This window comes from Harmonia axyridis, chromosome 7 (assembly GCF_914767665.1).
Source record: "Harmonia axyridis chromosome 7, icHarAxyr1.1, whole genome shotgun sequence".
NCBI lineage: Eukaryota > Metazoa > Arthropoda > Insecta > Coleoptera > Coccinellidae > Harmonia > Harmonia axyridis.
In genome coordinates, this window is record NC_059507.1 from 25,520,245 (window position 1) to 25,547,590 (window position 27,346).

The 27,346-nt window shown below is 35.4% G+C and overlaps 4 protein-coding genes across 7 annotated transcripts in view; 2 read left to right on the plus strand and 2 right to left on the minus strand.

Moving 5' to 3' along the window:
• The window catches only part of LOC123684153 (serine/threonine-protein kinase SIK2-like), a 32,374-nt gene extending 20,452 nt beyond the window's left edge, over window positions 1–11,922 (plus strand). The window contains exons 9-14 of one of the 4 annotated variants that reach the window (XM_045623303.1): window positions 1,886–2,281; window positions 2,351–2,665; window positions 2,887–3,117; window positions 5,865–6,249; window positions 7,204–7,332; window positions 8,929–11,922. In XM_045623303.1, coding sequence (XP_045479259.1) covers window positions 1,886–2,281; window positions 2,351–2,665; window positions 2,887–3,117; window positions 5,865–6,249; window positions 7,204–7,332; window positions 8,929–9,021 — 1,549 coding nt within the window. In that variant the 3' untranslated portion in view covers window positions 9,022–11,922. Of the gene's footprint in view, window positions 1–1,885; window positions 2,282–2,350; window positions 2,666–2,886; window positions 3,118–5,864; window positions 6,250–7,203; window positions 7,333–8,915 lie in introns of all 4 variants that reach the window. The other 3 variants (XM_045623304.1, XM_045623305.1, XM_045623306.1) reach the window with 3 other exon arrangements.
• Window positions 11,923–14,695: 2,773 nt separating this feature from the next.
• On the minus strand, window positions 14,696–15,148 carry LOC123685338. Its single transcript, XM_045624996.1, has one exon. The coding sequence runs from the start codon at window positions 15,146–15,148 to the stop codon at window positions 14,696–14,698; it is 453 nt and encodes a 150-aa protein (XP_045480952.1).
• Window positions 15,149–16,899: 1,751 nt separating this feature from the next.
• LOC123684148 (serine/threonine-protein kinase PAK mbt) lies at window positions 16,900–22,669 on the minus strand. The gene is made up of 5 exons (XM_045623297.1): window positions 21,729–22,669; window positions 20,992–21,278; window positions 20,648–20,936; window positions 18,516–18,709; window positions 16,900–18,454 (listed from the first exon to the last, which is right to left on the minus strand). The coding sequence occupies exons 1-5, from the start codon at window positions 22,288–22,290 to the stop codon at window positions 18,065–18,067; spliced, it is 1,722 nt and encodes a 573-aa protein (XP_045479253.1). The 5' UTR covers window positions 22,291–22,669; the 3' UTR covers window positions 16,900–18,064.
• A 730-nt stretch (window positions 22,670–23,399) lies between these two features.
• Window positions 23,400–27,054, plus strand: LOC123684162. Its single transcript, XM_045623318.1, has 5 exons — window positions 23,400–23,619; window positions 23,670–23,875; window positions 24,455–24,880; window positions 26,011–26,243; window positions 26,719–27,054. Exons 1-4 carry the CDS (start codon window positions 23,530–23,532, stop codon window positions 26,240–26,242), a joined length of 954 nt encoding a protein of 317 aa, XP_045479274.1. The 5' UTR covers window positions 23,400–23,529; the 3' UTR covers window position 26,243; window positions 26,719–27,054.
• The last annotated feature ends 292 nt before the right edge of the window (window positions 27,055–27,346 follow it).

Below are 27,346 nucleotides of genomic sequence, written 5' to 3' on the forward strand. Positions count from 1 at the left end.
TCCTTAAGGACTTTCTCATTTTCGGCACTTCCTGATTATCTTGCACATATTGCTTTTGATGCTGTCGAGGTTTTTTAATAGTTGAAAGCCCTGATAACAGTAATAAACATTCTTCTGTATGGTCCCTTTTAATATGTTTGTATTTTTTTTTGCCATAAGCTGGTATTCCTAAAAAAAATTATTAGATCAAATTGCTCTCTCAAAGATATACAGGGTCCGGCAAAAAAACCTCCCTGATTTCAATAGGCATTTGCAAAAAGAATAAGAAACATATAGAACAATTACTTATATTTGTGAATAGCCTATATGATGCCATTTTACATCACTTAGTACACTTTACTTGGTTTTGAAAATTATGTCTGATAAATGATGTCCCCCATTGTTAAGACATTCACGAAGTCTTTCCCTGAAGTTGTCCATAGTTCTTCGTGTAACTTCCCTTGGAATGGCTGCCACTTCCTGCCTAATGGCCTAAGAAGAAGTTTGGTTCCAACAGGACGGAGCCACAGCTCACACTGCTCGGCGGTCCATGGAAATGTTAAGAGAGTTGTTCCCTGGACGTCTTGTTTCTTTAAGAGGAGACATTTCCTGGCCCCCAAGGTCACCCGACTTATCACCTTGTGATTTCTTTCTGTGGGGGTACCTAAAGGCTGAAGTGTACAAACATCGTCCCAGAACACTGCAAGAACTAAAAGATACCATTAGGCAGGAAGTGGCAGCCATTCCAAGGGAAGTTACACGAAGAACTATGGACAACTTCAAGGAAAGACTTCGTGAATGTCTTAACAATGGGGGACATCATTTATCAGACATAATTTTCAAAACCAAGTAAAGTGTACTAAGTGATGTAAAATGGCATCATATAGGCTATTCACAAATATAAGTAATTGTTCTATATGTTTCTTATTCTTTTTGCAAATGCCTATTGAAATCAGGGAGGTTTTTTTGCCGGACCCTGTACAATGGGCAATAGTAATATAACAATTCTATTGTGGGTGATTGTCCTTATATTGTGAGCAACTAATAGTTCACGGCCAAGGACAAATAAGGGAAATAAAAGAACGGGATGAAAACACTTATTCAATTTATTTCCAACCCACTAAAAATGTGTGAAGAATGTGATATTTTGTCTAATCGATTTTAAGGGTCGCTGGCTTAAGGGTCGTTGCGGCTTGGTCGCGGGTACTTTTTCGCCGGTCTCGGGAACAGATGTGAAAATCTTTACTCTTCTCGTTGTCGGTGCAAGAGTTGCACATATGTTGTAGTTGTAGACTGGACTGAACTCAATATGAATATTTTCAAGGGAATCGATAGATTCCCTACACTATGTTACGCCGATGGTGCTGTGCTTGTTGCGGAAAATGAAGGAGATCTACACAGATTTCTGTATCGTTTTAACTGTGTAGCCAAGTCATTTCTGCATCCAAAACAGAAAGCTTGACTACATCTAAAATACCAATCAGGAGCGAACTTGTTGTCGATGATCAAATAATACAGCAGGAGATGAAGTTGAAATATCTGGGCATATAGCTCTCTAAATACGGTGATGTTGAATCGGAAGTGAGACTACAAACAAACAAAGCACTTAGGGTGGCTGGTTGCTTGCATGACACAATATGGAGAAATAAATACAAGACAAAATTTGACTCAATCATATTTAAGGAATCTGAGCCTTCCCGGTAATTTTCCAAAGTTTTCCGTTCAAGAGTTATCGTGCTTGGCCGGCCGGGTGAACGGACATAATTGAATTTCAACACTCAGGAGTGGAATGTGAGTGGAATCTTATCGGTTGAAAGTTCGAAATTAACAGATATTGTGATAAAATTATACGTATAGCATATACCCAAAACATGACATGAACAATATTTATTTAAATATTTCTCAGGCGCCTCTTGCAACAGTGCTCATCGGCAACACCTACAGCCAGCAATAGTAAAATAAGCTCAGGGTCTAGTATCAACAGGACATGTGGTTCCTCACCTATCCACGGCATCGATTCAGCAAAGCTTTTGGCAGCCACCAATCCAGAAGATGCTTTGAGGATATTGAACCAAGCCACTACCAACTCCTTTAGCATATGCAACGAAGCTACAAAACTCATGTCTACCCTACAAATGAGCGCAGTTCCTTGTGCATCCATGATGTCATCAGCTTCTGGAGAGCCTCCCCTTCCTACGTTGAGGGAACCTCTTAAAGTATTCACTTACACTCATTGCGCGGTAAACCCCTTACCCTTCGAAATCTTCGCCAGCAAAGGGTCTTTGAACAGGTTTTCTACAAGGTGAGCGAACTTGTGATGTATTCAGATTTATATTAAAAATACCTCAATTAATTCGATTCATATCATTAGCAGTTTCAGGAGTGGGGATGGTCAAAATCAGTATTCGAGCTCTACGGACGAAGGAGTCGAAACTGACATAGAGGACCATACTCCCAGGCTTAGCTACAAGTCATCCAGTTCCTCCAATGGAATGGCGGGTGCTTTGAATGCTTCTAAGAGCCTCAGTCAAAATTTGAGCTGTGATAGTAACTTCGAAAGTTTAGAATATCCACTAATCGAATCCAATGATCTGGCTAGTAGTTTACCGAGTTGTACTGCCAGTGATCTGAAGTCCGATAAGATAGGAGGCAGTATTGTTACTTCAAATTATTCTATGAAACCTAGGTAGGTAATTTTAAAAACCCTACATATTCTATTCGAGATACTTCCCAACTACAGAAATTCCTATGAGTGTTGAAATTGCCTTCTGCAACGAGTATTTGACACTTATTTTCCCTATTTCAGTCAAGTTTTGTGAAATATTGTCGAAATTCAATCAAAAATTCAGATTATACATCCTAGTGACTTTTGTATTACGAGAACCACTTGAATAAATGCATTTTTAGGCTGATCACAACAAAACATAATCCTTTGGTGCATATGTCAAGTTACAAGACTACTCAAAGGGAAGTCACAAGGTCACCTATCGATTTTCGGGAAGGTAGAAGAGCTAGTGATGGTTTAGTTGCTCAACAAGTAGCTGAAGGCGAAAGTAACAACGTGGTTGCTTTCAATTCTCAGAAATTGAATGAAAACTGTAAGACTAAAGGGGTCTTAGACATGCACCTAGTCCAGAGGTAAGTAATGTGAAATTTGTAAAAAATATTTATTTTATCGGCTAACCTGTAGGTTCATAGATGAGAAGCAATTCACAGCTAATAAATCTACCTCTATCCAATAAAATTAACATACTCTTTCCAAAAGTATTTACTATATTTCTTTATGTATACTATACTAAACGAGTGATTCTTTTTTGTGAACTTCAATAAAAATTAACCTCCTACTGATTCTTATTGCGAAATGGAATATGGTATAGTATATCCAAAGTCACTTGGAGGAAGCTGAATATTTCGATTATACAAGGATTGTTCAAATTCCCAGAAATTCCTTTGGGGCTAGTGAATTTATTCTCTAACAATACTTTCAAATAAACACCGGTATTTAGGGGATCGCGGTATCCACTTCAAAAGGACATCTATGACCAAGCGTTTTTATGGACTAGTTCAAGTGACTTTGGATATACCATACAAGCCCTCTATAGGATATTATAAGATATTGGAATATAAATATGATAGAAAATAAACCAATGGTATAAATTGTATAGAAGGTGTTGTTCCGGATAAGTCAGGACCCACATTAATATTATGTGTATCTCGCGTTGTATAAGTATGATCGGTTTCCACTAGATGGCGTTAGAAAGATGAGATTGCGTACTACAAAAACTTTTCTGGCAGTTTTGTGATTAGTTGACTCGGTAAAGTTTGAGCGCGCGTCAAACATAGACACTAGCATATATATGCTATAATTTACAGTTTTTTTTTCAATAAAGGCGAAAATGCAAGCCAGTCGGCTGAAAATGTAAAAAGTGTTTAAGGTCCTGATACTGTAACAACCAATCATGCGAAATGTTGGTTTCGTAGATTCCGTTCCGGTAATTTCGATGTCAAAGGTGCACAACGCACTGGAAGGCCAATTGTCGAAAATGTCGATAAAATCATAGACATTGTCGAGTCCGACCGCCATGTAAGCCCTACTAAGCGATTGCCGAAGAGTTAAAGATTGAACAAAAAACCTTTTGGAACAATTTACATAAGGCTGGTCTCAAGCTCGATATAAGGCTACCACGAGAGTTAACGCAAAAAAAAACCTCATGGGCCGAATTTCCATAAGCGAATCGCAATAAAATCTTCCCACTTTTAAATCAGTTTTGACTGTTGATGAAAAATGGATAACTTACGGCAAAGTTAAGCAAAAACGGTGAGCCGGCGGAAACGTTGGCCTAGCTAGTACTGATGGACAAGAAGATTCTGCTGTGTATTTGGTAGGGTTGGCTGTACTGTCATCAAGCAGCCAGCTTTGGCCAATAGGAGAGTAATTGTGTTCCATCAGGACAACGCCAGACCACACACATTGATAATGACTCAACTGAACCTCCTGGAGCTTGTTTCGGAGGTCCTTATGCATCCACCTTATAGTCCGGACCTGGCACAAGTGATTACTCTCTGTTCGCTTCAACAGAGGCTGAAATCGACTGTCTCAATTTTTTGCCAAAAGGACGAGAGCTCCTATTTGTAGAGGCCTAATGATATAACCTTCAAAATGGCAACAAGTTATCGAAAAAGAAAGCACATGATTTTTTTTTTGAATGGAGAGAAATCCGGCTCCATAAGGGTTTGGTACTCTACGGCGGAATGTCCTTGTTTGACGCTGTCCTGTCCCGAGGAGAGTGGGGTAGGGTAGAACCAATTTGTTGAAGGTGGTAATTCAACAGGTAGCCTAAAAAGCGTGAGGCAACTACCCATCAATGATATCCCTCGTTCCGTGGTTTCCCCTATAGCTCTGATTACGGAACTCAAGCCTGGGATAGCAAACCACAGGGACTTGGTCGGCTAGTCTCCTCCCTTCGAACTTAATCTTCCACGAGGAGACGCCTCTTGATCCTGGTCTTGCGACGAACTTTTACAACTAACGCAAACCCTAAGTCCTCACAACAGCCTCAGTTTATGCAGTGAAGTTATAAGGATGGTGATTTTTAGAGGGGGTTTAGTAGTTTTGACTGCGAGCAGTGGGGTTGAATCAGAGTACTAACATACTTTTTCGTGTTCCTCGTTTCCATTACTCCTCGAATAGTGTACCGAGAATTACACTAAACTGGCGCCCGCGGAAACACAAGTAACCCCTATTCTTTTTATGCTCACAGCCAAAAGTTGGCATTTTCTTGCTTCCTTCTCGGCCTCTTGTGTCTCGTTCTGCTAGAGCTGTCAAACCTACCTTTATGGCCCCTGTCTGGTCAGTTCTGCGCCTCTCTGGTGGACCCTGCAGGCCGGCTAGCTGGCTGCTCTACTTTTCTTCTCGTGTTGCTCGTTCAGCTAGAACCTATCGCTTGGAAGGGGATGATAAGGGGACATTCTTAGGTATGGGCGAGGTATTGACAGAAATGTGGTGTTTGGGGGAACATAAGATTGTTGAGGTATGAGAAATATAGCAGGCTGGGATTACCCAGGCCACATTTTTTGGTCAATCTTGGTTCCACTGTCTACTTGACAGCAGGTAGTTACTACATGCCCTCCCACCTCGACAAGGTGTTGACCTCGGGAGAGCACATATTTGACCTAATTCGGATCATTCCAACTATGGTAATTAATGGTCTTTCATGCAAAAATAATGGATTGCTATTTAGGTACTACATCTTATATAATTGAGGATCATGAAGTTCCAATGATTTGCCCTATTTTTATTTGTCATCGTTTTGAAAAAGCAAGTAACAACCATACTCAACTGAGTAATTATACTATAACGAAATTTCATACGATCTTTTTTTTAGAGAGGCTCAACGCTTACAATCGAAGTACCAAGCCAAAGAACCGCCGGAAGAGACAAATCAGAAGCAGAAACAACATATTCAATACCTACAACCCCGTGTCAGTAAACGAATAAGTCTACCAGACAATTTCAGTTATACCCCTAATGTTCAAGAACCTCTTCATCTACAAACAGCCATGCAACATAGATTATTACAACAAAAAAGGCAGATATTACAAAAACAATGTGCGATGACCCATCAAGCAAGTAACAGCGTTGGAGTTCCTGTTGATCCTCATAGAAGACAAATGTTGAGGCAACCAAGTTACAAAATTGCTCAGCAACAGCCTGTCTTACCTCCACTTCCACTAAATGAAACTGAAAACCAGGATCTACTTGCATTTCAAGTGAGAATTTTCAATTAATTGAGTTATAAATAATTGTTATCTATAACGTGTTAACGGCAAGTCCGACTGCTTGAATTCGACCAAGAATTAGTCATTATAGTGAGTTGAACCTTATCGTTTGGGACCATTCCTGGCTCAAGATTCTAAAATTATATTAAATAGTGATGAATTGGTAGAGCGATGATGAATTCGTGGTCAAATTAATTAATGTCTGCTCGGCGTTATCTCCCAAACGAAAAGAGGTAGAGACTTGAAATTTTCAGGTTATGTTCGTTTTCCGAATGAAAAATTAACCGATAATTTCGTGACCACAATACCGACAGAGTTGAGATTTTGGATGCTGAAATAAAATAACGATTTCAAAGTCCGTGCAAGATTTCAAACCGATCACATCATCAGAACCATGGAAAATTTATTCTTGACGGAAATTGGAAAAGAAAAACCCAATATTTGCATGATTACAGAACTATTGGGTGGAGATTTTGGATATATGTATATTTCTATATTCTATTTTCTATTTTTTGTACTAGCCGGGTGCTAAATAAATTTTATTATTATTATTATATATGCAGGGTGGGTCTTTGACTGAAGGTTTCTGAGGTCAAAAGAAACACTTTTTTCCGATCCGGCACGGTTGAAAAGATACAGGATGTTTAAAAACCATGCAAAAATGGAATCTTGGGCTGAAATATATGTACAAGTCAAAGACGCATCCTGTATACTGCGTTCAGCAAACCCGCACCGGTACAGAGCGAACGATGTATAGACGTGGAGTGGAGTTAGGAGCTTGTCAGCGCTCATTCATACATACGCCAATTTTTTCCTTAGAGATCACATAACTTTATGAATGATCAGCGCCTAAAAGCTCCTGACTTTATGTTAGTGCGTTCCTCATCTTTTTTCAACAAATAAAATTATTTATGAAAATGCCTTATATCAAATCATAATTTTTAGGCGATTGTAGAAAATCCTTTTGAAGTAGCTTGGACAGCTCTACCAGTTAACTTGCAGAACTCTTGCCAAATAGGTGATACTGCTACTGCACCACTGGAATGGCCAACTTCCTCAAATTGGAGCCAACAGGTACCAGCCCAGTATTTATAGAGTGTTTACTGATTGTTTTTGCTTAGTTTTATAAGCAGATATCTATTTATTAGCAATATTGTATATGTTTCTCTAGAACCATATTTAATATTTGACTAGAAAAAGTCCTCTTCATGTAAATTTTTTATTGATAGATTCTTCAGATGCATGTTTCCCATACAAGGGCGGACCCAGGGGGAGCATAGGGACCATGGCCCCCCCTCGCAGTGTAGTAAAAAGGAATCCATTATTTTTCCAATAGATGGCTTTAGTTATCTGTATCTTGCGTTGTAAAAGTCCGATTGGGTTTCACCATATGGCGTTAGAAAGATGAGATTTCGCACTACGAAAACATTCTGACAGTTTTGTGATGAGTTGACTCAGTTGAGTTTGAGCGCGCCACAAAGATGGACACTAGCAAAAAGAAAATACTCTATATTTCACAGTTTTTCTTCGCTAAAGACAAAAATAGGCGGCTGAAAATGAATATTTTGTGTTTATGGACCTGATACTGTAATCACGTCGATTCCGTTCCAGTAATTTCGAGGTCAAGGGTGCACCACGAAAATATCGATAAAACCATGGACATTGTCGAGTCCTGTTTCGATTGCTCAAGAGCTTAAGAGTGCACAATAAACCATTTGGAACAGTATTTGCATAAGACTGGTCTCCAGAAGATGCTAGATGTATGGGTACCACACGAGTTAACGCAAAAAACCGCATGGACCGAATTTCCATTGCAAATCACTGCTAAATCGCAACAAAATCGCCCCAAACGCTTGGTGACTGGTAATGAAAAGTGGATTATTTACGACAACGTCAAGCAAAAACGGTCGTGGTCGAAACGTGGTGAGCCATCGGAAAAGGCCAGGAAGGTTTTGCTGTGTGTTTAGTGGGAATTTCAGGGAATTATCTACGAAGAGATGTCCCCCTAAGGTACGACTGTTAACTTGGAACTGTAGTTATCGAACAAAACAGCGCATATTTGACCTCAATTGGATCATTCCAATTATGGTAATTGAAGCCTTGTTCTTCATGCAAAAATAATGGATTTCTTTCTATTACACCTTATACATTCTTATGAAATAAATCTAGAGACTATAACATCATTTACTAAAATACATCTTTCTATAAAAAAAACACTTGACCCAGTAGGTACCAACAAAAAATTCCGCTAAATAGCGCAAAATTGCTAACCTATATGAGCTTCTACTTTTATGCCCCCCCTCAAACATCGCCTGGATCCGCCCCTGTTCCCATATATGGTAAATTTCATTCCAACGATTCTGCAATATTGATTTTATTAATTATTTATTATTAATTTCGACTGATAGATTTAAAAAAAAATGTGTTCGTACTGACTAATGTAAATGAAAGTAGCGCTCTTCAAAATCATCGCTTTGAATGATCTTCCTTTTTTTTGTTAGTATTATGTTTCTAGTCCATTTCATCGTATTTCCAGCGTAAGTGATTATTTTTTATATTAGATTCACACAAATAAACATTTTGAAATTTCATTCTTTTGATTTTTTATTATGCATGCATTTTTTCTTCATATATAATTTACCTAATTATCAGATAAGTTTTTCTAATCAGGGAACTCAATTCCCTGTGAATCCCTGGCCACCATTACTTCCACTGAGCGAAAGCCCTCTTTTGGAGCTTACAGAGCAAATGGAGTCAATGTGAATTATTAGTTATTATAGTTATTGTTTTAGTTATAGATGGTTAAAGGTTTACTTGAATTTAGTTGCAACTTATTTATGAGCGTTTAAAGGATTTTTATTTCTCGGGAATAACATATTTCATACAATAAGGGAGTATTTATATTTTTTACATTTTCTAATTATTACAGAATACTTATTGTCCGCACTTATAAATGAACTGTTCTATGGATATTTCGTCTAAATATGTTTTCATTTTTATTCAGATTGTGAAGGTTGGAATTAATAATTATTGAAGCTTATTATCACATATTCACTAAAATCATTTTTTATAATGGAACAGAAGCAAGTCACTGAAAAATTTTCATAAGTGAAGTTATGAAAATAAATAAGAGAAGAAGTTAAATTTCATCAATTTTGTGCTCAAATTGTCCAACAAAATCTGTTGGATGGCCTATAGAGAATTGTTTCCTAATAAACTCCAGTGACTAATTCGTGTGAGACTTTCTTGTGAATAAATCACTTGTACGAGATGATTATAAAATTCAGTTTGCGATATTTTTGAATTGAAGTTAATAGGATAAGGCAATATTTTCCTAGTGATCACTTAGAATAGAGAATTGATATTTTTAGAATTGTATGTTACTTAAGAATATTACGTCTGGCCACTTGATAATAAAATTCACATTCCTTCAAATTAATTATTTGGAAATAGTAAGGTGAAAACGAGAAAAAAATTGAACTGCCAAATAATTGAATTATTATTTAAATGTTACTTTTTTCATACATTCATCTATTGAAAGAGGGAATTTCCTTCCAAGATGCAAATTTCCATTTTTATCGTTTTAAATCTTCTTTGGATATTTTGAAACTTTCAATTGATTCACGTTGCGCTTATATTAAATATGTATATAGGTTTTTGAAGAAGACGCGGCAATATTCGAAGAAGTGGTTTCTTAGGTAATTTTATAGAAATATTCAAAGAAATTATATGTCAATTTTTTTTTCAAAGGAATTAATCTATAAGAAAAATTTCTGATTAAAAACGTTTTTTTCGGAGAAACCAAATATCTGGAAAACTATGGATTTTAGGACCTATGTTTACGGTTTGGCGAGATGCTCTCAAGCCAAGTTTGTGTAAGTACGCCCTTTCTCTAGGAATTTCAATGTTTCGTCCCAAGATCATCAGTTGGGCTATCCAGGGATCTCTGCCCAAGACACAACCTCTCACACCATCGTGGAGAGGTGACTCTGCACTTGAAGGAAGGAGAACAACTTTTTTTTAGCGGTACAGCAGTTTTTATATAAATTGGTGGTTTAGGTAGGGATCGGGAAAAGGGATAGATTCACATCATCAAAGGTTGAATTAGTTCATGTTTTATTTTCCTAATTGGAATTGATAAGACGAGATGTCTTTTTTTATTTTGTTATTTTTTTTCCAAAAATTACCGAGTTTCCTTTTTGATAACATTATTTAATGAGTCGATTTGAGGGTGTTTTTGGAGATCGCTAATTTCAGTTCATCTGGGCATGTTGAGTAAAAGTCTTAAATAATTGTTCTGGATACGTTGGAGTTTATCGTAATTTGTTTTTGAAGTTTCAATCCATATCGGATTTGCGTAGAGAACCATTGGCCATATACCCTTCTTGTATATTTCAAGTTTGGATTTAGTAGGTACTGAGTTTACTATCTCTACAAATCAATGGGAAGACGCTACTGAGTTGGTTTTACTAATTATTTCATGAATATGTTGATTTAAATTCAATTTTTTATCAAGATTAACTCTTAAATATTTCAAATAATTATTTTCTTCTATAGGCTGGTTAAAAAATGTTGTGACGCGAAGCCAGCAAAGCATGCAGAGTCACTACAATGAAAACTTGTTTCGATAAAATAATCTTACAAACCACCTCTTTGAATATTACCGCGTCTTTTGTTAACTGTATATCACTGAATTTAAATTAACAGGAATTTATTTAGAATGGAAAAAATGACTATAATAATTATCATCTATTATTGTCTTTTCACCTCTCTTTTAACCCTTAAAACATATGATCATATTCATGATCGTTCATGAATACCCAAAAACAAAATTGAATTTGAAGCCATACTATTCAACGTGATATGAAAATGCTGTGAAATGCTACGTTTTTATTTAATCGAAAACTACATTTTATGAATCTCTTCCCCATATTGAAAGAAACGTTTGAAATTCCTTTACACTATAATGGCTAGCACGATAATGGAAATAGAACTCAATTCTTTGTGACAATACATTTATATAGAAATGTGTGTGCTTGAGAGAGTCTCTTACAGTTTCTTTTTATATGTAGGTATATATCGAACTAAAACTTTTAGAAGACTGCCATTAATTTTTAAGTGAATGTTTTTATTTTGTTACAATTATGTAGGTAGTTTATAGAAATTGTGAGCTTTAAAATATATTCATATATATGTATTTTAGAGATAAATTCTGAAAATTTGATGTATAAGCTTGTTTATGTAGTTACCAAAAACAATCAATGATATTATCAATCAAACTCGAACTGTAATAATAAGATAATAATTTATTGAATGAACGTTTATTATATAACAAATGATGTTCCTTGAATTCAATGCAAGATACATTCAGTGAATTAATCAATGAAGCAGTAATACCTACTTATTCGTGCTTTTAATGATCATTGAATGTTTCGGAATGAAAGCAACCACAAAATTAGAGAGGAAGAAACTCATCCAAATAAATATAATTTCTAAGATATATTGAAAAATACATGCTCCTACAAATACTAACCAACTAGGTCGCTTTCAAATCATTCATATATGAAATATTCGATTTTTTTTTGCATAATTGTTAGTTCTCCTGAAAATAGTAGAAATAACAACTAGGGTTGATCTATTTTCTTGGCACTGACTATTACATGCTGTGGGTAGAATAACGAATCGGTTTCTGAACTTATTTATTTTTTATTTATTTATTTAATTAAGTAAAGCATTATTGTACCTTCATGAATTGATAGAACGAAATTGAGATCAATCATAATAATAATAATGTATTCCCATAAACACACTAAATATGCATAGAGAACACGTTAACCAATATAGACCATTCAATTTTAATAGAATATTATAGGTACATATACTAACAAAAAAGCAACGAACGTTTAGATCTTATGTTGAATTCTTGAACAGTATAGGGTTCCATATCTATAAGCAACCTATTCAATTGGATTTCAAAGATGTAAAATCTATCCATTGCTTGTAATTCCTTAGGAATCTCTTTAAAAAATGCTTATTACTTCCAAGTCTACTGAAAAAGACGAAGCATTTTGTGAACACTTTCCGCTCGCATAACAGCTATGAGATCGTTCTGAACAACTCTAGTTGTCTATAGATCTGAAAATCACTGTGGCAGACTTAAACTCTACAATATAAGGTGGCAACCTGTTTGGGCCATATGTAGATGATCTATTAGATTAATTTCAGCCCCTCCTAATATTATTATTTGAACTGGGGTCGTTTTGCTTCGGTAAGCCTTCCGGGAACTGCGACCATGCAGATCTTTTGTTCACTCCCTCCTAATATAGGATGTGCAAACGAATATTTCTTGGATCTACATGTCTCACTTTCTACTCTTCCAAGTTTTGATGAAATTTGGTATGGATATAATCGGATTAGGTCGTGATTTCATAGAAATCTTAGCTCAGAAGAGCTAAGTTTATGTAGAAACATAAACTATGATCCTTATTGTTGATGGGCAAATGTAAAATAGTCCGATTTCAATGAAATTTGATGTAGGTTTTTAGATTGGGATACATTTAGGTTGCATAGGAATTGATTGTATACAATGAGCTTGTTGTGCAAACGTATAATTACATCTCTTCTAAAAAGAATGGAGTAACAAGACCGAAAATAAATCCACAGTAGGGGAGGTCTCATTTTAAAGCATTTTCGTTGGCATAAAAAAATTAATGGAATTACATAAAATCTTATGCTCTATACCAATCTCATAACATAGTTTTGTGGGTTATGGTCCTTATACTGTGACTAAAGTAGTTCACGGCCAAGGACAAATTAGGGAAATAAAAATAAAAGATAAACACTCATTCAATTCATTTAAACCCTATAAAAGAGTTTGAAGAAGATGATATTTAGATCTTATCGTTTTAAAGGGTCGCTAGCCACTTCTCGTTGCAGCTCGGTCACAGGTACTTTTCGCCGGTCTTGGGAACAGATGTGAAAATCTTTACTCTTCTCGTTGTCGGTGCAAGTGTTGCACATATGTTGTAGTTGTAGACTGGACTGAACTCAATTGAATTATTCGCCCTGAAATGTCGAGTCTTATGGGCATTCAGGCTGTTTTTCATTCGACCGTTAGCAAAGCCCTTCTATGGATCCCTTAGGGGTGTGGCTTTGATAATCCTAAGTTTGGACACCGAATTCTTCAGTTGTCGGACTTATAATATTTTCGAAGAAATCGATAGATTCCCTACAGTTCGTTATATTATTAACTCCAAAAAATAGATTTTCACAATCAATTAAATTTAATATATAATGTTGAAAGCTATTATTATTACGGACGAATTATTCAACAGAGTATAGTATGATTCCGGGTTTTCTAGCCGTAGTATAATTAGCTTTTCACCCAGTACGTTTCGCCTACAACTACGATAGATTATTTGTAGTTAACTTAGTCATAGATAGTAACTCGGCACTGGATTTCCCCGAACAAGCCTTTGCTCTTGCCGAATCATCATCATTCAGCCCTAAACCGTCCACTGCTGGACATAGGCCTCCCCAAGGCATTTCCATCTTTCTCTATTCTGTGCGGCTTCCATCCAATTGGTGTGGATTCTTTTCAAGTCATCGATCCATCTGGTTGGAGGTCGGCCTCGGCTTCGCTTGTCTGCTCTTGGTCGCCATTCCTGCCCACCTCCACTTAGCTCTCGTCACTCTCTCCAAAACATCATCCACACCCGTCCTTCTGCGAAGCTCCTCGTTCCGAATTCTGTCTCTTGGACTTATTCCCAGCATCGATCGTTCCATCCTGCGCTGCGTTTTCTGCAGTTTTCGTGTCGATGCTTTGGTCAGGGTTAAGGTCTCTGCACCGTAGGTTAGAACGGGTAGAACACACATGTTGAAAGCTTCTCTCTTCAGCTTGGTTGGAATATCGCTCTTGAAGACATCACGAAGTTTGCCATATGCTGCCCATCCTAAAGTTGCTCTTCTGAGCAGTTCTGCTGTTTGGTTGTCTCTACCAATCCTCACTTCATGCCCCAGATATATGTAACTATGGACCATTTCTATCTGATTGTTGTCTACACTCAATAGCTTATTAGGGACTAGATTGGTCATCATTTTTGTTTTTTCGAGATTTATCCCCAGTCCGACCACCTGTTTTGCGTTTTTTAGTTCTTGGATCATAATAGCGGCTTCTCTTAGATTGTCAGAGATGAGTACGATATCGTCGGAGAATCTAAGATGATTGAGTCTTTTTGATACTGATGCCCTTGTTTTCCCATTCCAACCTTTTGAGCGCATACTCTAGGACAGTGATGAATAGTTTAAGTGATAAAGTATCACCTTGTCTTACGCCTCTTCCTATTTTAATTTTTTTTGTCTGAGAGTGAAGGTTGATAGTTGTTGTATATTATATTTTTGATGACATTTGTGTATCGATGGTCGATTCGGCATTCATTTAATGCTTTTTAATGGCCGTTAATTCTACTGTATCAAATGCATTGTGGAAATCAACAAATTTCAGGACTAAAGGTCTATTATATTCAATAGTTTTTTCTATTAAGGTTTTCAAGCACTGTAGGTGGTCGTTGGTGCTATAACCAGCTCGAAATCCAGCCTGCTCCCTTGGTTGGTAGAGCTCAAATTTCGATTCTAATCTATTTGTAAGAATTCTGGTGTACAACTTGTAGAGGTGATGATCAAGCAAGCTGATTGGCCTGTAGTTTTCTAGACTTGTTTTGTCTCCTTTTTTATAGAGCAATATCGTAAGAGAGTCGTTCCATGAGATTGGGATTTTCTGATTTTGTAGGCATAGATTGAAAAGTTCTAGGATCTTCTTTATCAAAATTGGTCCTCCCAGCTTTATAGCCTCCGTTTCCACCTCATCCTGTCCAGGACTGTTATTCTTCATTTTATGAAGTGCGTAGTAAAATTCATAACATGATATATCGGGTATTTCTTCGGAGCCTTGGTTTTGAATCTTTTGTATAGTGGCTCTTCTCTTGTCTGATTTATTTGAGACTTATATAGGGCAGTGTAGAATTCTTCTACTATTTGTACTAGTTTATCTCTATCCGTTACTATACTACACCTTTCTCGTCCTTAAGCTGAAATATTTCTTTCTTGCCATTTGTGAATTTTTTCCTCATGACTTGCCCGAATACGTAATTCATAATTTTTTTGGGTGTTAGGTGATTTATCCCCTACAGTTACTTAATACCACAGTGACGACAACTCCGCCATCCGCTATTAAGGGTCGGCGAGAAATAAATAGATTCAAACAGGTTGTGCTTTAAGATTCAGATTATCTACCGCGCCTGCACGGAGGTTGGTCGACAGCTTGTTTCTTTTGATGACATCTCTACATTTTGAAACGTTCCAAATTAGACTAACACAGTCACAGTCAGTAACAAGTCAAACAAGAATGCTTCAAAGCATGTAAAACAACACCGCACTCGAATGTAGCACGGTTGGATTCAAGGTCGACAGGTTGCCTCGTAACTTTCAATTTTTGCGGGGATACCGGGTGAAGTCACGAATGGTTGATGCGGATTGATAAAAGTTACTATAGAGAATCTATGTAATCTATAGACCTTGGGTTGGGTTTATGTTCCAAGCGGTGTCGCTTCGAGAGATGCGCAGTCCACACCGCAATCTCTCGGGCAAGCTAAAAGTGACTACCAACATAACTGTGATTTGCACCTGCATCGGCTCATAAACACACCTATAATTCAGATAGTGTGATGTAACCTACACTCTGCAAGTGCATCGACTAGACATATATTATATTTATTATACAGATCACATAAACAGGACTTTGAATCTAGATGATAGGTTGCTATAGAGTTCCTCGCAAAGTATTCCACTAAATCTTCTGAGTGATCCTATCAGATTACCTTTAAACCAATTAAAAAAAATTAATCAATAACTGCCGGTAAAGAGTAATAGTTAATTTCTTACTATTAGAAACACTAAATCTTTTTCTTCCTCTCACCAAATTATCTGATATTTTTTTCAAAAATGAAAGCTTAAAATTCGACACAATGGAAGAAAATATTTTAAAAATTTGATACCGGACACTCGGCATGATATGTAGAAAGAAACCGAATTGAATTAGTTAATTCCATTTAACTAAATTTAACTGTTAATTCCAAGAATACAAATTATTTGGAATCTCAGGAACCCTCTTGCTGAATTGTGGTTGTAAGGAGCATGATATTGATAGTACATATTTATAATTCATGTAGATACAAACATATCAACATATGTTTTTTTTTTACTACAGGGTGTTTCAACAGCAATGTTCTATATATATTTATTATCCATCTATATATAGATACATTTGATTCATTAAAATTAAGCTTCTGAAGGGTATGTTTCTAGAAAAAGGTTTAGTGTAGAAAAATGGAATCTGTAAAATTAAAATACATATGTAGTTTTGAAATGTTTTTTGAGGAATGTGATGTGAATTTGGACTAGGAAAAACAAAATGAATAGGAATATTCCCCATTTGAGTTGAAAAATTTCAGAGTAATTTGACATGATCAAAACATACTTGTTGAGTTGCTTTCGTTATATTGATAATAAAATAATATAAAAAAAATTTTTGGTTATTGCATTTCATAGGAACATATGGATAGGGTATAAAATTAAACAAAAAAATAATAAAAATATGAGTGTATAATAACACTTTTATATAAAGTGCAATCTTAATTGGATAACAATTACATACAAGGCTGCATATTAGCTGCATTTCAACAAGAATATATTATACAATTTTTACTATTTGAACAGTAAATTATCAATTCTATCAAAATTAATATAAATATATAATTGTATACGAAATTCACAATGGGTGCTTCTTAAGTGCTCAATGGAATACACAAAATTTTAGAATTTTGGCACTCGAAAATTCTCACTGAATGGTTTGAACATATGAGACATTGGAAAAATTATTATTGATGCTCTCATAAAAATAAAATTAACCCTCAATTCAAAACCAATTCAAATAATAACAAGACTTTCGTCATAATTGTAATGAATAGTCTTTGTTGCATAATTCAATAGAGAATCCCCAATTCAAATATTACTCTAGAACTAAAGGCACTTTAGTGGACGGCAATAATTTAAGAAATAATACTGCAAGATAATTTCAATGCTCAATCTTTCATGGAAATTTTTGAAATATTTCTTGAAAACTAAAGGCACATTAGTGGACCGCAATATTTTGAGAAATAATACTGCAATATAATGTCAATATTCAATCAAACTTTCATGGTGATTTCAGATACTGTAACTTGGAAATGGTTACAAACTTTGCAATGAATATAATTAAAAATTATTCATATATTCATTATAAATGTAAACAAAGTCAATATTATTCCAAAACAAAAGGAATTACAATATTTTCATAGTTAAACGTGTCACTCAACTTCAGCAATCGTCTCCAATAGTTTAAATGAAGTCCAACAACTGTACATATATATTCGATGTCAAATAAAAAGTTGTCTAAACTTCATAAGGAAGTAATAAGATAAGCTACAAAAAGTACTAAAGGAGGTGTCATGTTATAATTACAATAAGCATAAATTAATAAATTACTGAATTCATATTTGATCTATAAGTTTCATAAATAAGCTGCATACTTTTGTGGATAAAAAGGTGGAATAACTCTCATATTATCTTTAAAACAACTATGTTTTTGAGAGAACTCCTATAAAACCTTTCGTCACAAGACCAAATCAGATCTTAGTATCAAAATACTTTGGTAATCATTTTCAACCTTTACAGAAGTGAAATCAGTACAAACCTTTGAAACCTATATTGTTCAATAATTTGAATGTTTCACCCCTCTCATGAGAGGCACTAGAAGGGCAGGAGGCCCTGCTTGTCTCAAGAAAGGATGAGAGAGCAATTCTTGGGCTGAAGCACGTTGAGTAGGATCCCTAACTAACATTCTATCCAAAAATGTTTGAAGTCGAGGAGAAACTTTGTGAGTGTTCTTTAATTTTGGTGGTGGAAGTTCTCTTATTCTCCTCATAGCTTGAAGAGGAGGTTCGTTGAAGAATGGTGGCTCACCATCAACCATTTCTATAACCATAATGCCAAGTGACCAAATATCAACTTCTGGACCATAAGGAAGCCGAGATATCACCTCTGGAGACATCCAATATGGTGTTCCTACCAAAGATTTTCTTTTTGGAAGCTCTTGAGAAACCTTGAAATAACAAGTTGATGTAAGCAATGATTTGATCTGATACAATTTCATTGAAGCATACCTGTGCACAAAATCCGAAATCGGACAGTTTAACTCTTCCATCGGGAGCCAAGAGAATGGAGTCAGATTTGATATCTCTGTGAATAACACCTTGCGAATGTAAATAAGCCAAAGCCTTAAGGCATTGCTTGCATACAGTAGCAATCTGCTCTTCATCCATCCGAGAATGTGTAACTATGTCAGTTAAAGCTCCACCTGGAAATAATTTTGTCAGATTTAAAATTTCAGAAGATGAATGAAGATAAATATAAAAATTAAAAAATTCCATCAACAATGACTTGTATGATTGTTTCATTGTGTGAGAAAACCAGTGTTACCATCAATTTTATTGCTCGACCATATTAAATTTCAGAAGACATTTGATTTTGAGGACACAGCTTCTAAAATTCCACGTAGGAGAAAGTGAAAATAAAATGAAGCCTTGTCAAACCTTGATTATTTCAATAGAATGATGATTTATGTTCATAATCAATTTTGTTGATTCAAAAATGTAAATGTTTCAATAAGAAAACATATATGAATAAGGGTTCTGGGATCAAGATTTTCAAGCACACGTCTCCTCATCAGGTCGCTATTATTTCGTCACAATGGTCCCCTAACAATTAGGTTCGACTCACTTGATGACGAATTCGTTGTCAAATTCAAGAATTTCCGTCCGTAATCACGATAATTCTCGAACGAAAGATCTACAAATTCTCAGGGTAGGTTCGGATCTAGAATGCCGCGGTTGAATTCGTTAATAGATAAAAGCCGACTAGAGGTTCTGGAAGGTAAGTAAACATAGATGTTCGACATTTTGTTTTCCTGTTAATTTCAAAACTGTAATTTAACAATTTGAAGCTTAATGTAAATTTTCATTTGAACGCACAACCAGAATCATAAAAAACTCAATTAAAATATCGAAAAAATTACTCAGTATTTCGATGTGCACAAAACGGATTGGAAATTTTGGATGTTGATATGCAATAACAATTTGAATTTTCGTGCAAGATTGATTTTAAGCTAATCACATCATCAGAACCATACAAAGTTCATGAAGAACATTTTTCTGAATGTATATTCACAATAACACTTTCAAGCTTCGTGCAAAATTTCTGAATGATATAAAATAAAAAGTATAAAAATTCAAGCAAAATAACGAACAATCGCTATTGGCTCCTTACTTCAGGCCAGTGCTTTCTTCATATTTTTTTCAAGCATTCAATTTGCAGATTCATAATTCACAAATTTTTGATCAACAATCAACTGGTTCATTACAGTACAGGTTAAAATAAAAAAAAATCAAGAGAAGCACTAATTAGGAGTTAGTAGTTTTGAACGCTTGTTCATTCATTCATCTATTGCACCCTTGGAGACCAAAGAAATGTATATCATTATAAAAATAACGTAGAATCAATCCTGTTCAAGGAATGTTCGTCAAAAACACTAAATGTATTTATAGTATATTGCTTTTGCGAACATTATTATTGTATTGAAATTGTAATGAGAGTTGTGGGATCTATCAATACCAATGGAAGTGTGCGAATTGATGCTTAGGGCAGCATAGGGTCTTTATTTCCTCCGTTATCTTTGGGAATGAGAAATATAAGAGAGCTGCTGAACAGGTCTCTCACAAAGATATGAGCAGAAAAATAATTTATCTTCTTAAATAGTTAATAATTTATCTTCTTAAATAGTTAAGCATATGTGGAAAGTTGTATAAACTTTAGAATGATATATAAGGATAATATTCTACCACCCTAAATTTGATACAAATTGATACATTATGCGAAATAGCAGAAAATAAGAGATAATTTTTTTAAATTTCAGTGTTTTTTCTTGACATTCAAATCAATATTTTCTTTTTTTGTTGAAGGCATCGACTACTATGGCCATTCGCCTCTAACCTAACCATCACCAGACATGTACAACATCCATGACCCTAGCTAAGATTCGAACCCGGTACCTTCGGCACCACAGTCGACTCTTCATTCCACTGTACTTCCGAGGCAGTCTCAAATCAATTATTACTATTATTATTATGACAGATATTTTACCAATGAAAATTCTAATTAATTCAAAATACATTAAGGATTTTTTAAGATGGGGGAAAATCAACAGATGAGTTTACTAAAAGAAAAAGATGTAACTTACCTTCTAAAAATTCCATAACAACCCACAGTTCATCATCAACAAGATAGCTATCAAACATTTCTACAATATTAGGGTGATGGTAATCTCTCATAATTACAACCTCATTAAACAATAACTCTCGTCTTTGCTGTTTTCTAAGATCCATTTTTTTAACTGCCACCTGTCTCCCCGTATTTCTATCACGAGCAATGCATACAGTACCAGTGGACCCTTCTCCAATTTTAACAAACTGTTCTAAGTTTTCCCTTGGATCTTTGGAGGATACTACCATTTGTAATGCTGCTCGGAACTGCAATAGAGTTGAATATAAGAAAAAAGTTATTAATAAAATGACTTGACAATACCTGTTCATGTGTTAATCGTTGTTCATGGTGTTTATTAGCTGTGGATTGAGTAATTACAGGTGGAGGAGGTGCATTATTTGGAAAATGACTACCATTTTTCACATTTTGATTTTGGTCTGGTCTCAGAGGATAGGAGTGGGGTAAACTGGAATGAGAGCCACTACTGTGACTACCATGACTTGAATGAGAATGATGTGTACCCATTTGATTATGAATCGGTAGTTGTGGAGGGCCCCCAGATGCCATACTACCTGCAGGTGATACCTGCATATGATCTCTTCCATGATCTATAACAAAACAAAGTGGTTATTTCACACAGATTTTAGTTCTAAATTATTTTTCATACAATTTGGAAATTATAGTTATAATGATTATCTATTGCAAATTCTCAGTTGTACATTTATCAGGCACAAAAGTCAAGAATATCTAAAAATTTTTACTAAGGTTTAATGTTTTGTTTGACTCATTGTATGAATAAGGGCCGGTGTTTTCACATGGGAATAAGTTTATTTTTCTCATGTGAAAAAACTGGCTTGCCAATTTGATGATGATGTAGCAAATTGGATATCTTTTGAGGGTCTCAAAGTCATATTTCTATTCTACATGATTAAAGAAGTGAATCCCTATACTCAATCTTTAGATATTTTGGCACAATTTCAATTTATCTGCACACAGTGCATATCTTTATAGTTTTGTCTTATGTGCCTCAGTCTGTCTACTGAAATTTGTAAACTTACTTGCATATTGCTCTGGTATATTGCCATTGATATGAATATTTATAGGTACTTCTTGATTAATTGGGTATTTTTCATTGGGAGAGTTTGAATTTTCTTGTACTTGTGGTTTACTAACACTAGGATCTCTTCTCATGCTTGGATACTGAAGAATTTGTTCTTCGGGAACTGCTGGAGGTACATTAGCATTATTTCTATGGTCTCTTCTCAATCTAGGAGGGCTAGATGAGCGCAAACTATTAGATCTTGCAACATTTGAAGTCTTAGGAAGAACAATTCCATTTGGAATGTTTATATTACTTAGTTTGTGTGATTGGCTCAATCTATGTTCACCCCTCACAATCGTTTTTAAATCTAATATTTCAGTAGGTGTAATCTCTGATGGATCAACTAAAGGTAGAGGTCGGTTAGTTGATTTCAATATTTGATTATTGCCTACAATAGAGGCCCATTGAAGCGGCAGGCCTACATATTTGCCCTCACGTTTATCGAAGCCTGTATGCACCCTGTGTTCAAAATTTGTAGGAGGTGATATCTGGGGTTTCTTCTTTTTCTTCAGGAACATTATAAGAAGTGTTCTTCAATTTCGAGGGAGTGGAATGTGGATTGCTACGCCCTTTTTGTTTTTTTTTGGTAACCGTGTCAACATCTACATACCTGATCACATAACCTGACAATTTTCGATGTTAGTTTGATACTATCACCATTCCTCACATTCTATTATTATTATTATAACAACTTAACAATCTGCTATAGTGTTCACTTGGTAGATACCACAATAAATTGTTTGTCTCACAAATCTGCTGGGTAAATACAACCTAAAATATACGAAAATAATTAATACAACTATTTACGTCAAGGAGTTAAATTTTATGATTCTAATTTCCATTCCACTATTTCCAGTGTTGCCGTGGTGGAAGCCTTCCTTGAGTGATATGTATCGATACTTTATGGTATGGATACTTTCCGTTTCGATACTGAGTACTTTTTTAACGATACTTGAGTTACCGATGTCATGTACTGAGTTCGGCAAATCCACACCGGTGCAGAGCGTGCGGAGTAACGTGTGACCGGTTAATAGATCACATGACCACGGTGCAAGTGGTGCATGCGTGTTTTGCCGAACGATGACGGAGCTGATATCGAAGAATTTTTGAATGTGTTTTGTGAAAAGAACAAAAACATCATGGATGAGCTACAATTATGTACTATGTAAAATAAACCTTTATTTTCAATAATAATATTCGTTCCCTATTTGTCTTCAGCATATACAAACATGAGGAAAAGCTTGCTCACAGACACCCATGTATGTACCTGTTTTCAAACTAATCCTTAATTTCTGATTTTTAGGTTCAAAGCTGAATACGATCTACCGGATTTCAAAATAAATTCGATATAATCAAAAAAGGCATCAATTGTAATATTTGGAATGCTCGGTTTCGTCTCCTCTATAAAGATATATTTATTTCTTATTGAGAAGCCTCCAATTTTTTGTATTGTCCTGAATATAAAACTTATTTGTGTTCAATATAACCTCTCGAAATCAAAAATTCCTATCCCACAGAATTTGGCGTACTTATTTTCTTCTTCCCTCCTGTTATTCTATAGTCTATACTCGAATGTATAAAGTTCTATGATAATTCAAGAGTCATGAAGACTCCTTGATCGGAATTTACAATCAAAATTTTGACAATTCAACATTTGAATCAAAAATACAGTGTTTGGAGTCATATTATGTCCGATTTTTATGAAGTTAGCAATTATATTATTTTTATTTGAGATCATTGGAATAACTTAGGGGATTATGTTGCACGGAATGATTCCAGCCGCTTTCTTCGCAACACTATTACGAAGATATCTGGATAGTCTTTCAGAAAGTCCAGACTATAATATTGTAAGTAAAACCAGGATTACTTTTTCTGTTACTAACGTCTATTCTGATAGTCTTCATCCAGTGTTGGTTGTTTGGGAACTTCTGCAGTATTAGCAACAGTTGGTATGGCGGCGTATGGTCTAGCTCGTCTGTCTAAAAAGAAACCTGAAATTCAGTCATCGGAAGCTGAAACAAAGGAAATCAGATCTTCGACACCACAAAAAAAAGAATCTTGTTTACAGATGATTCGAAAACCCAAACCAAAAAGAATCAAAAAGTAGGTACTTAGTTATCAATGAACAATTAATATTAGAATTTATCCAATTAAAAGATAGCGACTTCTTCACTAGAATGGTTTGATGAATGTTTAACTATTCGTCCAATATTATGAGTGTATTTGCTGATTTGCTCTTCGTTAGGTTTTGGTTCAGCGATATCACTTTTTTAGTTTGATTTTCTTTTTGTATTTCTTTTTGTATTTCTTTTCTTTGACTTGTTCCTTTTGGATTTTTTCAATAATTTTTGTTGGAAATTGTTTCTTGCTCCATTGGTACATGTTCACTGGTATATCCTTAATCGGTGTGTTCGGACTTTCACGTAAAATAGTTGGGTTAGTACCCAGCGGTGCTGTTCTGCCGAGTATTGCGTACTGTGCAGCGGCATCTGGGATATCAAAGAGTCACCACAAATATACGTAACTACTTACTCGACTACTTACTTTCATATGCAAAACATATTCGAGTCTCATTACTTTTTGTCTAGTATAGTGATTACCATTTCTACATCTGCCATCTGAATATTTGTCACTTTTCAATGTAGACCTTCAAATGAAGCGACTGACCGTTAAATTATTTAGGAAACGTCACCGGAAAAACAAACAATGGCTCCTGGACCACATGAGGTACTACAAGTCAAAGTATGGACGTCAGATTGGGAAACTAATGAATCAGTTCCTAGGAATACCCCTTGCAGAACCTCCCATGGCAGAACCCGTTGATCTGGACAATTCGGACGAGGAGATTGTTGACGATGATTCTTTCAAAGTTTTCGGCAGTTTCCCGTATAGCGGGGGTAGCAACCATCGAAATAATGTCTTAGATGACATCTATAATGAAGACAACGTGGTTGCGTCCAAAGATCATTTTGCAGATGACGGAGAAGATACTGAGTTGTCGGAAATGATCAGAAAGCGGAGCAGTTCCTTGGATCTGAAGGAATTGTTGAGGGATAACTTCGAGATACAGATGAATAAACAGTGCAGCAGAAGGGTATCAGACAGAAGGTATTGGCTAATATTGATTTTCCATTTCTTTTTCATAACGATCTCAATGTGTTTTTGATTCATTTCAGGATGCGTAGGGAAACTTTTTCCTTTTTTGAATAATAGCAATAGCAAATGTAAATTTCAGGTTATAATTACAGTTGTTAGATGATGTTGCTAGTAGAAGAGCGAAAACGATAGATATTAGGCCAATTGAAAACTCCCCGGTCTGATGGCGGTGCTAGTATTAAATCCATATGATTTTTAGTTAGTACCAACCTTTAAACGATACGTGTCAAAATTTTACATCAGTCCGACCATTAGTTTATGAGATATTGCGTTGTGAGTGTAGCTACTTTTGTTATTTGAAAAAAAAATGGAAAAAAAGAATTCCATGAGCTGATAAATATTGCTTTTTGAAGGTAAAAAACAGTTGAAGCAAAATTTTGACTTGATAATAATAATAATAATAATAATGAACTTCATTTAGCACTCGGCTATTGAAAACAATACAAATATAATCCATATTTGTATAATATAATACATATATAATTGATGAAGAGTTTCCGGGGTCTGCACCAGGAAAATCAACCATCATTGATTGGTATGCTATTGGACGCCCAAACGAGGCTGTCACCAACGAAAAAATCAAAAAATTTCACAAAGTAATCTTGAATGACCGTAAAGTGAAGTTGATCGAGATAGTAGACATTGTGAAGATATCATCTGAACGTGTATATCATATCATTCACGAATATTGGTATATGAGAAAGCTGTGTGCAAAATGGGTGCCGCGCGAGCTCACAATCGATCAAAAGCAACAACGCGTTAATGATTCTGAGCAGTGTTTGACGCTGTTTAAGTGCAATAAACCTGAATTTTTGCGTCGATATGTGACAATGGATGAAACATGGCTCCATCACTCCGGAGTCAAATCGAATCGATTCGGATAATCGAGACTATACTGTATATGCATTTAAGCTTTTATGCTTATGACGTAATTGGTTTCTAGTTTTATGAATCTTCATCACCCGCGCTTGCCATAGTCATCTTACCTCTTTAGTATCATTCCTTTTTGACTACTCTGTATAATCGTTTAAAAAATTCTGTATATTTTTCTGGTAATTTTATCATTTGAATTTATTTTTTAGCCATCGGAGCAGAACTTCATCTGGAAGCTACAAATCGTATTGTAGTGACAAAACAACAGTTCCTAATAGTAGGTCCTCATCAAAGAAGAGTAGATCATCGTCTAAGAAGAGCAGATTTAACCGCAGATCAAAAAAGACGACTGATAGGATCACTCCGAGAAATAGTCGTCAACATTTGAGTGTAAGAAGAAATACAAGAAGTGGACGATGCTACAATGGTTCTACAGCCTGATGTACTTAGATCAATAGAATATTTACAATATAATTTAGCCTCTAAATCATAAAACATATGAAACAGAAACAAAATTTACACAGAACCTTCGCGCTGTACTTATACTCGTATAAAATAATCACATCTGAGAGATCAAAACCTACGCAAAACGATCATAATGTGAAAAAAAATTGAGAAACGTTCTGGTGACAGGTGCTTTTGATAACTCGTCACTCATATGCATATTATGGAATGGAATATAGGTTTTTACAAAAATTAAGTAATGGTTTCAAAAAACAACTGAACAAAGTAATAAGTTATTTGACAATTCTGGCACCATCAGTCTACGACAAAAAATTAAAAAGGAATTATTACTTGGTTATCATGCATTGTTATTTAATGAATAAGAAAATATTGGGAATATTGGACACAATTTGATTCTATTGTTTAATTTGTAACAACGCCGACGTTTCGAAACAGTTCGTTTCTTTTTCAAGGCTAAAATAGTTATTTCCAACAAGACGGAGCTCCTCCACACTACTTCACACTAGTTCGCCAATACCTCAATTTGCAATACCTACCCTGGTCGTTGAATTGGATGAAAGGGTTCAATGGAGTGGTCTGCCCGATCTCCTGACCTGAACCCTCTGGACTTCTTCTTGTGAGGGAATCTAAAGTCCAAGATTTTTGTGACTCGGCCTGAAAATTTGAACGAACTACGCCAACGAATTATAGATGATTGTCGTCAAATAACTCCAATTATGCTGAACCGTGTTAGAGATTGTATTATTGTATGGAAGTATTCTTCTTAATTAAATATTTGCACTTCACAAGTTCAGAGTCTTGTTCTACTGAAATATGAAGCTATTTTTCAACCTTCTATTACATTTCTATTGTGGGTTGTGGTCCTTATACTGTGACTAAAGTAGTTCACGGCCAAGGACAATTTAGGGAAATAAAAGAACGGGATAAAAACACTTATTCAATTTATGACCAACCCACTAAAAATGTGTGAAGAAGATGATAATTTGTCTTATTGATTCTTAGGGTCACTGGTCACTTGGGTCGTTGCAGGTACTTTTTCGTCGGTCTCGGGAACAGATGTGAAAATCTTTAATCTTCTCG